This window comes from Sardina pilchardus, chromosome 24 (genome assembly GCF_963854185.1).
Source record: "Sardina pilchardus chromosome 24, fSarPil1.1, whole genome shotgun sequence".
Taxonomy (NCBI): Eukaryota; Metazoa; Chordata; class Actinopteri; order Clupeiformes; family Clupeidae; genus Sardina; species Sardina pilchardus.
In genome coordinates this window covers 24747782-24760656 of record NC_085017.1, presented here as the reverse complement: position 1 = coordinate 24760656, position 12875 = coordinate 24747782, and the positions used below count along the sequence as shown (strand labels likewise).

Sequence of the window (12875 nt, the reverse complement as noted above, 5' to 3'; positions counted from 1 at the left end):
GCACGGGCACGGACACACACACACACACACACACACACACACACACACACACACATCTTTGGAGGGCAGGAAGTGATGTTCCTGTTGTTCTTGAAACACTCTGAGCCAACCGAGTCCCACACCCCGACCCCGACAACTCGCACAAGCACATCGCCCACTCCATTCCAACGCCATTCCACTCCACTCTATTCACTCGTAAACAACATGCCCTGTTCAAGTCCGAGACCTTAGAAAAAAAGAAGAAAAAAAAAAAAACCTTCGCTTTGTCCATTCATGACCCCCGCGCACGTCATTCGGCCTCCCTGATGTTTGCTTATTGGGTCAAGGCACTCTATGAGTTCACAACGTTCCTTTGCCAATGGACAAGCGCCGTTGACCGGGTGGACAAAGTGTGAGTTAATTAAACGTCCCCGTTCTTCACGCGGAGGAGCTGAGGAGGTGACAGGGTGGCTGGAGCAAAAAATAAATAAATAAATAAATAAATGCCCGGACGCCACCACCACCGCCGGGTCAGGGACCAGGGGGAACAGCACGACCTGTGGCGGAGGAGGAGGGGAAGGGGTTGATGCGGCGAAGACTCTTAATTTCCTGTCCTCAGATCAGCCATCTAAAGCATCTTCCTGCCATCAGATAGGAGTCATGCTCCGGCGTCAGATGGCGGCGAGGATTTTAAGACACAATACTGGTTTATTAGTGACTGCAGCCCAGTGAGAGATGTCTCCTTTCACTCTTGTGTACCTGTCGCTCTCTTACTGGCCAAAAGGTCTCAACATCCAGAAGATAACAAGTGTGTGTGTGTGTGTGGGTGTGGGTGTGGGGTGTGGGTGTGGGTGTGTGTGTGTGTGTGTGTGTGTGTGTGTGTGTGTGTGTGTGTGTGTGTGTGTGTGTGTGTGAGTGTGTGTGAGTGTGTGTGAGTGTGTGGGTGTGTGCGCGCATGTCTATGTGTGTGGGTGTACGCATGGGTGTATATGTGTGTGTGTGTGTGTGTGTGTGTGTGTGTGTGTGTGTGTGTGTGTGTGTGTGTGTGTGTGTGTGTGTGTGTGCATGTATGTGTATGGGTGTGCATGTCATGTGTGTGGTGTGTGTGTTTTTGCTCACAGACATATAATTGACAATCCTGTTCATACAGTAGTCATAGCAGTATGCATAGCATTATTTAAATGATGATGACACACAAGGGCTCCACAACTCTCCTTTCAAACAAACACTATTGCACTTCTCTATATCTCTGTTGTCTTTACTTACCCTATGAAATGTCTATTTTACATGCATTTTGTAAGTGTTTTGTATACAGTGTATAAATGTATAATAAGACTGCAGAAATATCTTTTACAGAAGAGTGGCAGTCTTTTCTAGCCAAATGCACGTTTTAAATTGCGACAGGTTGTTATGAAAGATTATTTCATTTAGAATTGTTGTTTATTTTATTGAATGAATGTTCAAATAAATATTTTCACATTAATTTTGTTTATTGATATTGACTTATGACACTTCTGGCATTTCTAAATAGATCTACAGTATATATCAATACTATCAATAAATAGAGGCCATTGTAGACTGTTGCAGTGAAGTATCAAGGAAGTATTATATCCTCTTCCACATAGAGATGAGTGTAATCTTAGTTCAGATATTCGCCAATACCCAAGTACTTAATGTGCTCCTCTCAAGGATTTCATATGAATGGAGGCTGTTTCACTATTGAAATCCAGCTGTGAGAACATGCTGCTTTCAAGCATGTGAGTCCTCGTCAATTGGAGCTGTTCAAGAGACACCGGCGTATAATGATTCATCCCCAGGCACAGTCAGGAGGCCCTTTGGAGCTCTCACTCCTCTGCACTCCCAGCACCACGATTCTCTCCGTCTCCCCCCCCCCCCCCCCCCAAACGAGATGAATAGCTGAAGGTTTCATTTCTCCCGGCTGCCCCTGGTTGGCATATTTTAGGTTATTACCCGGCTCGGCGCCCGGCTCCCCACCACACACGGAGGCCGGGGTTAAAACGTGTCTGGAGATGGGATGATTAAAAAGCACAAATGTCATGGAGCATTTGTATCCTGTGTTGACGCTTTTTCGTTGCAAAAGTTAAATTATGCATGATGCTCTGACTCCGGCTGAGTCAATAGGTTGCGCGGTTGAAGACAGGGATGAGGTGTCGGCAGGCATTTAAAAACAAACAAAGCCTAAGGTCAGGAAATATGTACCCGAGACGGCTCGCTGATCTAGAGTCCAGATTAACAGGTCAGGCGGGCGGCAATCGGCTCTCTCCATCACAGTTGTGACCACTTTAGACGCTGTGGTATCAAGCTAAATTAGACATCAGCGCCATTCCCGTTCATCTTACTCCGAAACTGCCTGGCTGAAAGATTCCAATAGTTTGGCCTGTCTACTCCCCAACCAACCTGAGATCTGTAACAGCTCTAAATCTCACGTAAATATGTTTGGGTTTTTTTTAAACAGAATTCTCCAAACAACACAAGCACAATGTCCTGCACCTGTATAACCAGTACAAGTTAGATTGGAGATGGTTTGGTGTTGTATGCTGTGGCACAAAGAGACATTTTGGAAGACTAAATCTATATATAAAAAAAATAGGCTACATTGTTCACACGCACAAATAAAGAGCAGTTAGGCCTAATCATGTGTTGATGATGTTATGTGTGTCACCCAATAAGGAGGACAGGAGCATCAACACAACACCATCTAAATTGCTTGAAGAAACCAAGTTAGCAGTATCTTGTATCTTGCACACTTAACAGGCTGGATTATACTGTAGTTGCAAAAGTATGCAACAGCTGTTCCTAGCAGATGTATATTAAAAAGTATTTTACGTGTGTGTGTGAGAATGTGTCATAATATACAGTATGTGCCCAAACTTGGAGAGCCTCTCCACTGACCAGTTCCTTGGGGTCTGATCTCGATGAACCAGTACTATAAATATTTTATGCATATGTTAACAGAAGTAAATCTCCCTCTCACTCTCGCTCTCTTTCTCTCTCTCTCTCTGTCTCTTTCTCTCTCACTCTGTCTCTCTCTCTCTCTCTCTCTCTCTCTCTGTCTCTCTGTCTCTCTCTCTCTCTCTATGTGTGTGTATCTGCACCACAAGGTTACTTTAAGCCCCTGGTGAGCTTGTGAAAAATGACCTGACATTCCAGTGATGCGCAGGTTTTCAGGCCAAAAGCCACTGAATAATGCAGCGAGTCCCTGGTCCCTGTAATCACAAACACACACACACACACACACGCACACACACACACACACACACACACACACACACACACACACAGAAAAGTTTGCATGCAAAATCTGATGAATGCCTAACACATTCACAAATACCCACAAAACCAGTGTGGCACATACAAACAGACCCACAGGCACTACACAGACATGTTACTGCAGAAAACATACACACTTAGGCAGCCCTACACACACACACACACACACACACACACACACACACACACACACACACACACACACACACACACACACCTCAAAATGGGGTGCTACGTAAGGATGATGCACTATTCCAGACTCAAGATCTATCAGTGTCTGCATGCCATGGCCACACACTCCCCCCAACCCCCCCCCCCCCCCCCCCTCCCACACACACACACACTCTGAGAAAAGTGCAGCTCAACTTTTTCACACTACCGATGACTAGTTCGTGCAATATTTAAAGATTCCAAAATAACTATAACCTTTCTACGTCTTGCTCTTGTAACAAGTTGTTAAATTATGATTTAAAGTTCAAGAAACTCCTTGTACTTGCCAAAAAAAAGTGATTTGGCATACTGTTGCTCTAAGCATGTACTGTGTGTTCCTGGCTGCTGGTTAATCTTTTAACTATTAACCGCTCTTGAGGGTTTGGCACAGAATGTCTTATGTTGAATTCATTCTTGATTGAAATTTCAGTCACACGCAGGTATTCATACCAATAGCTATGTTGTCTCCTAGCTTGATTAAGCTTCCTTATCCTCAAAGCTTTCCTACTTGTATAATAGCGACAGAGGAATGCTAATTGCGCAATGTTTCACAGAGTTAGAGAATCACAGGCTGATTTAAGCCACTCAATAGGCAATTATACAGTGTTAGCAAATGAACCAACCTCAATATCAGGGGCTGCAGTGTATGCCAATGACCCCCAAGAGTGAGACATGGGAATGACAATGAGTGTATGGAGCCAAGGAATCTAGTGCCTGAGATCTTAAACAACAGTGAAATTGAATAGAATGGTTCGGAGGTCACTCTTACAAATGCAAGGGATGAGGCCAGATTCTGTCTAGTTTGGAGAGATCAGGACCTCGGGTAGAATCCACAGAAGATGATTCACTCCTTTCTCCGAGAACATGGAGGAGAAAGGCAGAAGTGATGCTATGGCCACACACAAACTTTTGCAATAAAAGCGTCTTTTACAGACGGTCTGACATAATAAGGTATACCACCACTCTTTTTTTTTCATAAACTTTTACTACCGTAAAAATTAGTGTATGTTGTCATCAACAAAAAGTCAGAAACTATGTATTGCTAATACTAATTATTATTGTAAGAAGCCTGTTTGAAATGGATTTGATTCTCAAGATATTCTCCAACATGGCTTTGGACTAGACATCACGGCAAACACATGGCAAATAGGATTTTATTTGTCACATACTGTACATAATACATAATTTCACTGTACAAAAATTATAGTGAAAGGATTTTTAGCTGCTCAAATGTCCAATGCAGAGGTATCCTGAGGGATCACCAACTATTTATCATTAGGATAAAGAAAGAACGTTCTAGAAAGAATTTGGTAAATAGATTGAGAGAGAGAGAGGGGTAAAAAGTGCAGTGTGTGTGTAGGTGCAGTATAGTAAAGCAGTAATGTAGTTTAAAGAGTTTTGTGTGTGTTCAGGATGTGACTTACATAAAATACTGTTTCCTGTGCAATTATGAAAGGGATTTCATTCAGGATTGTTCATATCAATACATTATTTATATTATGAATGTAGATGTTACAGTAGGCTAATAGAACAGAAAGCATACCTAAAGTATATAGACATATCCTGTAGCACAAGACTGATATGACCATTTTTTTTTTCATCCAGTGCAGGAACACACCTTCAGGTAACATGGGCAAAGAGTCTTCATATTCACCCATTCAAATCTGTATCTTGAGGAGGACAAGAATGGAATAGCAATGGGCTACTGAGGTGTTTCCTTGGTAATCCCATGAATGGGCCTCAATGGCCATGCTACATATGTCTGGTGACCACACACGACCTGTCAGTTTTATGGATGTCCAACAAGAGTATCAGCAACATATTTTTCATCTCTCCCGTGACGACAGTTCCGATGATGATGTTTGACGTTTTTTGGTCTATACGTTGACAAAACGTTTTATTCACTATCTGATATTAACCTTGTGTGATTTATGGGTAAACATGATACACATGTGAGCAATCTGTGTGCTGCAAACAGGACCTCTCTTTCTAAATATGTTCATGACGTTGATTAATTCTTTCAGATTTGTTGTGATTAAGTGGCTGAGCCTATAGCACATATGGGGCCTAAGAGCTCCGTAGACTGTCTCTTCTAGTGGTGTGTTAATGATGGTGGTGTAATGGCTTTTCACAGGTTTCTACAGCTGCTCAAAATGTGTTATATATGTCAAGTCAAGTCAAGTTTATTTATATAGTGCATTTCGTACACAGAGGTCATTCAATGTGCTTTACATAAACAAACCAAACAGTAATAGCAGATAAAGGTATAGATAGAAATGATAATCAAAAAATGAAAGAAAAAAAATGAAAGATCATAATAAAACATTAAAAGAAAGCATGAATCATAAAAGAAAGCATAAATCAAGGTAAAATCATTGAACAATAAAGAATAAAAAACAAGAAAACATAAAAGACTTAAGGTGGAATAATTACAAAACAGACACAGGTGTGTTCTTAACAGATAGGCTTCTATAGAGTCTAATTTAGCAAACCGGTGATAGTGATCCTTCTCAAAGTTCAGAAGAAATCTTCTGTTTTGTAACTTTTCTTACTACTGTCAATGTTCACTCTTTGGCGTTTAGGATCAGTGATATCTAAACCCACTCTAGAAATTCTTTGTTGCAAAAAAAACATATTTCATTGTGGTCAAACTGGGTGTGGTACCTCTTGTTCAGATTCTTGGTGGAATATATTTAATAAAATTAAAAAATGACACATTCATAGGGTCCCACTCCCTACAATTGCAGTGGCTCCCCTGCAAGCAAGCTCTTGCTATTATCAAGATTATCAGCACCATTTGTATCATGTATCGGGGCCGGTGTGTGTAGACATACAGAGCTCCAAACATGCCACCACCACAATGTGTGATCAATGTGGCTGATCTTCCCCACTTTGGCACCACCTACAGCTATGAGAGTTCCTGGGTGAGGGGGGGCCACTCCACCTGCGCTGCTGAGGCCCCAGCGGGAGGGCTGGATCGATGCACCTCCTTTAATTGCTTTTCTCATTTTAGCCGGCCTCGTTAAAGGCTTTGTCTCGCAGAATTGCACAGAGAGGGACGAGGAGGTGCAGGTCAGCATGGTGACGCCGCAAATCTGCTCGGATGTGTGACTGGTGATTTTGTTTTTCTTTTCTCACTACACAATGAGTTTCCATGACTTCCAAAGGTCGTCGCATATGCATTCGATATTTGTGTTTGGACAGGTTTCATATATGTTTTAAGGCACGGACTGAGTAGTATAGAACTGTTTGTGCCTTTACTGTTAAGTAAACACTACATGAATTAAATATTTTTTGCGTGACTTAAGTAGGTTACTTATTCATTTAAAATGATAAACACAGTACACTGTGTCTTGCCTTCATATAGGAAGTATATATCATTAGTCCTCTAGTAGCCACAACCACAATGAAGGAATGAGCTCAACTTAATTAAGGCACATTCTTCATCACGTCAGCAGTAGACACTTCTCTCTGTCCTTTCATCATGACAGACATTTGTGTCCCAGCAGTGCATAAACATGCAATCAATACTCTTTGCTGAAGAAAAGCGTCTATTTGTCAGCAGCATTCCCTCGGCAAGGGTTTTAGATTGCAAAGTGTTTGAGGGAATTCATCTTTGACTGCCTTTTCCCCACATTACTTCAGTGACTGATTGCAAAGTGTTTGAGCCAGTTGTCTTTGGATGTCTCTGTATAGGTCTTTGGGTGGTGAGAGATGCGCCCAACTATGCATTTTGTTTTAACAGCAAACACTAAAGGCATGTTGTCTTGCACCAGTTGCTGTAAGAGTGAGGTATTGCATGGTTGTGAATAACATAATGTTTTATTAAAACCATTAATTCAATGATGCGAAAAAAAAGTCCATGGTAGCTCTTAATTTAATCACCATTTAATTGAGAAGGTCTATGAAGGCCAGGTAATTTTCACACCTTTGCTACTGGCTGGCGTCAGGAAACTGAGAAGGCAGAGTGTGTCTTGTCCTTGGCGGTTGATATAATGAGACAGGTTTTCGTGAGAGCCTTCTTTGTAATGAGGCCTTGTGCAACTTGGCCATGTCAGATACAACGTCATGGAAGACGTCATAGCAATAGCTGTCTGGAACTCATATTTACATGTCATGCTGTCTGGAACTCATATTTACATTTCATGTTTTGTGGGTATATTCAATGTGTAATTATTGTTAGATCAGTTAATCAAGTGTTCAAAAACGTTCAAAAGGATCAGACCATGATGCACTAACAAAATTGGTGCGCTGGATTTAAATATGTTGGTAATACAGTGAGACATTAAAAATATTTCCACGAGTTGGTTATGGTGATACATGGGCAGGCTGGCGTTTGCCATGGTTTATGTCAGGGGGGAACGCGCTTCCCAGTGAGGCTCTGCAGATGAGAAATCCTGTGCCTTTCCGTTCCTAATTGTCCACAAAGGAGCGCCGTGCGCGCATGACGCACCAGGAAACGCGTGCAAACGCGCGTAATGCCAGTGGGAGATCCAAATAGCTGTTCAACAGGGCTCCTTTTCTCATTGCCTTCACGAGACGGTCTACGCACGACAGAATATGCCGAAAGCTGTTTGAAATTATAGCAAGTTGGGAAAAGTTAAGTTAAGTTGAATATCCTATGCGTGAATGCTACCTCGACTCTAAAGGTCTGGAGGTCATGCGAAGATGGTTATCAGCAGTTCAGCTTCTGAAAACATTATGTAACAACTGTAACAAAAGCAAGATTTATGTATGAATGAAATCACTCATGTCCATATTAAATTTACATACACGACAAACCACAGTGAAAGAGGTAGAAGATCAGATACAAAATAATTTAATATTGTGTGACACCAGTCGTTTTCGGTAAGGAACATCTAGTTATATTCAGGCCTATAAATAGACACTTTAATGAAATTGGAAACCTGCATTGTGTTTGTTTACACAAGCTGTGGCGGACACATCCCGGTCTGTTCTGTTGTTGTTTGCGTAGGCTACATCATATTAGAAAACACATTTTACTCTCGTGTCATAGCTAAATGCGCCTTACCATCTTATCTTCAGGCGAATTCATCTTCTAGGACGTAGATTCTCCACCTCTGAGCAGGAAACAGTGACAATAATAGATGTGCGCCATGAGATCTTCTCCTCTACCATCATGCGTCCTCTTCCATTATTTATTATTTATTTATTTATTTACCTGCGTTGACCTAGAGACGCTTTCTCACCCAATTCAAGGGAAAAGAAAAACGCCCTGAAGAGACAGTGCTGATGACGTTATTCTCGTTAACGGAGGAGCATCTCGGGGCTCGCACTGTATAAATAGGGAAAGTTTCCCAGCAACACGACGAGTTGCAACGCAGAAGTGCAGAGGAGCTGAGGAGCAAGAACAAGAAAGAGGAAAAGCAACAAGCCATCAAACAATTGGAAAGAAATTCTCCGGTACTCCATCCAAGTCCAATTCGTCACGCACCTACGTCTCCGAGCCATCGATACCATGGACAGCGCCAGAGTAGTAGTGTACATTGGGGTCTGCCTATCGGTCCTCAGCACTGTTTGCAAAAGTGAAATATCACCTGAAAACCGAATCTCTGCACAAGATGAGCAGTACCAACTGGGCTACGTAACCAGAGACTTGGTAAGAACACCTGTTACTTCCTTATTTCTAAACGCGGAGCTAATCTTTTCGTGTTTGAACTCACTGAAATGCGCAATCCTTGTTTACTTTTCATAATATAAATCATATTTAGGAATAATCTGAATAATTTAGGAGGCACCAGTCTTGCTTAGCTAACAAATCAAAATGCTGAACATGCACAATGATTGTTAAAACTTTTCAGTGCCTAATGTCTTAACATAAGTCACTTTTGAACTTGATGGAATCATCAAATGGGATTATTTCCCTCTTCAGGCTGAAGCACTTGAAGGGCTTTTGGAGGGAGAACAAGACAACAGAATATCAGTGGAGAAAAAAGCGAGTGTCATCCCCCGGGTATGGAAGTGGTTTTAATATCATCATAATATGTGTGCATGAATATGTTTGCGAGTGTAAATTCAAGCTTTGTTCGTAACAGGCGCTGTTTACGGTCAGCATTCCCTCTATAAACAACAACGTGTCTAAACTGTAAATTGTATGCTCATTGTATGTGCGGACGGTGTGATCACATAACCTCATCTGTGTCTCAAGATAACTTTGTTCCATTTCTGCAGTGTGATGTGGGTGAGCGTTGCGCTATGAAACACGGGCCCCGCATCGGACGTCTTTGCGACTGCATGAGAGGCACCGCGTGCAACACCTTCTTTCTTCGTTGTTATTGAACTGTTCTTGGCCCTTACTGTCATTGTGTGAATGTGAAACATTCTATGAGGGTATAAGATAAGCTTTCAGTTTGTCAACTGTTATATTCGTGAATCTATTTGCATGTATTATTTTCTGTGAAACATTGCCTGAAATCGGTAAACAATTAGATGGATTTATTTTTATTTAATAAAAATGTAAACGAACTTCAAAATTCCTGTCATTCTTCTCCCAATAAAAGATAATTCAATATCTACATTTAGTGAAATTATTAGACTTTGAATAGAGTAATAGAGAGTGATCTTAGATATGGGGACGAGTGGCTTTTAGGCTGTGTCTCTTGTTTATGGCAAGAGAAAATGTAAACGGCAGGGAGTTGTCAGGAGTTTCTTGGTAGAGTCAAAGAGTCTATATTCCTACCGGTAGGCCTTGCTTTTGTAGTTGCAATACGCAATTTTTCAATTGGCAGTGCTGCGGAATGCGACCACACTGTAGGTAAGCGTCAGTGGCTGGTCGATCCACGCAACAGTACAGGATATGTTCGCTTTTTCTTGAAGAAAACATGTAGGCTTACTTGTCCGAAATCAATCAATGACACTAATAATTGGAACAGGGGCCGTAAGTATCACGAGAGATGAATTTCTCATCATGTATGGACCATGGGATTCAAAATGCATTACAGAGATGTAAATGAGAAACTGTCGGAGGATTTTTTGGCTCATGCTCAGTGAGCAGGAAGGCTAATAGCCTACTGTGACTGACCTTCCAGGTGCACGACCACAAGTGCGACAGTAGCTTCCATTAAACTAATTTCATGTCAGAAAAAAACTTGCACATAGCGTAGCTAGAGCATTTCAATATTTTTTTTCAAAATATATAATGTATCATTTAGGCTATACGTCTTCCAGGGTGTTTTTGTCTTAGTTCAACGGTCAAGTTGACCTGACGTTACCATTCAAAGCGGCTTAGAGGAGCGGAAATGATCATTATACTAGCCTACTGCACGTCTTCAAGGATTAGTGTATGTCTGAATCTAAAGACGACCAGGACTATTGCACGAAATTGCCTTAGCTTATAGAGAACAGTTGCACTGATAAAAAGCCTAGCTAAAAGTCAATCGTTAGAACATAACTATTGATTAGTTCAGCACCTTGGAGAGCAACCGACAAGCGCCAATTCCGAAAAAAGTAGGATTTTTTGTTCTTCTACCACGAAACAAACTTCAAAACTCACGTGCCGGAGACTATGTCTAAACTCACAATATTGTCTTTGTCCGTGGTCTTCATTTTTTATATGAACTCACAACTTTCCGAGGTAGAGGCAAGAATGTCAGACGATATGATGATTCAAAAACCACAATTTAGCAAGTCACAGGCATATGAGCATCTGGTGAGTAACTTTTTAGCCTTATTACAAAGCCAATGCAGCCTACATTCACAGCATACGTGTTCCTGTTGTAAGTCAGGTCGTCGTCATATAAACCTAGCCTACTTCTTATACACACATCTATGAACCATTCTAAATAAGATAATTCATGGATATTTGGCACCAAAATATGACATATTCTGCTTCAAGCTATGAAAGCATGGCTTGTTGACATTGTCAAGAATCGTAATTGAGTCAGAAAAGTAGGCCTAATTGTTGAGATAGGAAAACAGCCATTTAATCAAGTAGGATATAGCCTCTGACATGACCTTAGCCTGGAATAGACCCATTGGCGGCTTTTTTTGTCAGGAGGCTCGTGTCTGAAATAGAGACTGCTCGACGTAGAACATAGTCAAACATGTAATTTGGAGTATTTTGACACCGCACTTAAAACAAAAGGTTACACAATTCAGTTTTCTAATCAAAGGTTGGAGAAGTTTATGGGCGAGCAGGTTGATGACACAGCATGGCCTGAGTTCGTCATCATTTCATACACGTATTCTGTATTGTTCAGGATGAAAATCCCAGCCAAAGACGGAAATTTCATCCAGGACCCTTTAAACAACAGGAGAACAAGTTTAACCGTCTCCCGGGTGTTTGCACGAGAATACGTCGACGAAGGATAAGAATTCTGGTAATGCGCTTCCTAGCATTTGGACACTTCATGAGTGTTCAGCTGTTGAATATTATCAGAAGTTATTTTGTCTGCAAAGTCATTATTTTGAGTTGGGGCGACACCTAGTGGTAACCTCGATAGCTCTACGTGTCCTGCCTGATATGGTATCACACATTAATAGGAACTTTTAATTATCTTTCAGTGCAACGTGGAAAAATACTGCTCTCTGAAGCCTGACAACAAACATGGTCAAATCTGCCCATGCCCACGAGGGTCGAGGTGTGGCCATTTCTTCTTGAAGAGCATGTGATTCTGTTTCAACCTTCACATGGACACACCATTATGTTAGTATTGCCTGTCATGTTTGTGTTGTCCAACAAAGCTATACAATAAAAACATTAGCTAGTCAGAATATTCAGCTTTCATAAAACGTGTAGTAATACACTATTTACCTGCAGATGGCACTCCATAGCAAGGGGGACGTGACTAGGTGCTGTCAGTCTGGTATTTACATCTGTTTGTATGTTGGTGTTGCTTACTTCTGCTTGAGCTACAGTCTTTAAAGTGAGAAGGCTCAATAAAATTTTCATACTGTTTGTCTGTCTTTGAAAGTGGTCTAAAGTGGGAGACAGTTGGAGAAGGAAAGAGCTTTCTTCTATTTTTGCCATATCTAACCTCTGCAGTAGAATTCTAAAAAAAAATCACTTTACATTTAAATATACTATTTTGATGTAAAAATTCACCCGAAGTAAGAGTAACAATAATCTGTGTTACACTTGAGATTTGGAGCGGAGTGAAAACTGCAACACATTAAGTACTTTGAAAGCAACTTAAACACACTTCTATTAAAAAAAAGTCTAAAACAGATGCCAAAGAACTTGGATGACCCTTATGAGGAGCCGAGGGAGATCAATTGAAGAGCACACCGACACTATTCTATGCTCCGTCCTTTATCAGTCAGAAGTAAACGATAATGACAAATGATATTCTGATACAGCACATTACGGTACTTTGCGGACTACTTTGGGATAGTCTAGCCCATCATGCGTTTTTCACTGAAACATAGCTAAAGAG

At 41.2% G+C, this 12875-nt stretch overlaps 2 protein-coding genes across 2 annotated transcripts in view; both read left to right on the top strand.

The window, feature by feature from the left end:
- The window catches only part of si:ch211-191i18.2 (uncharacterized protein LOC564095 homolog), a 13963-nt gene extending 12851 nt beyond the window's left edge, over positions 1-1112 (top strand). Inside the window, exon 4 of the mRNA XM_062528974.1 lies at positions 1101-1112. Coding sequence (XP_062384958.1) covers positions 1101-1112 — 12 coding nt within the window. The remainder of the gene's footprint in view (positions 1-1100) is intronic.
- Positions 1113-8652: 7540 nt separating this feature from the next.
- On the top strand, positions 8653-9974 carry cart4 (cocaine- and amphetamine-regulated transcript 4). The gene is made up of 3 exons (XM_062529497.1): positions 8653-9100; positions 9374-9454; positions 9673-9974. Exons 1-3 carry the CDS (start codon positions 8960-8962, stop codon positions 9778-9780), a joined length of 330 nt encoding a protein of 109 aa, XP_062385481.1. The 5' UTR covers positions 8653-8959; the 3' UTR covers positions 9781-9974.
- Positions 9975-12875: the final 2901 nt, after the last annotated feature.

Coding starts and splice junctions, on each gene's coding strand:
- cart4 (XM_062529497.1), top strand. CDS start 8,960: ATGGACAGCGCCAGAGTAGTAGTGTACATTGGGGTCTGCCTATCGGTC. Junction 9,101..9,373: donor GCTACGTAACCAGAGACTTG/GTAAGAACACCT, acceptor TTCCCTCTTCAG/GCTGAAGCACTTGAAGGGCT. Junction 9,455..9,672: donor AAGCGAGTGTCATCCCCCGG/GTATGGAAGTGG, acceptor CCATTTCTGCAG/TGTGATGTGGGTGAGCGTTG.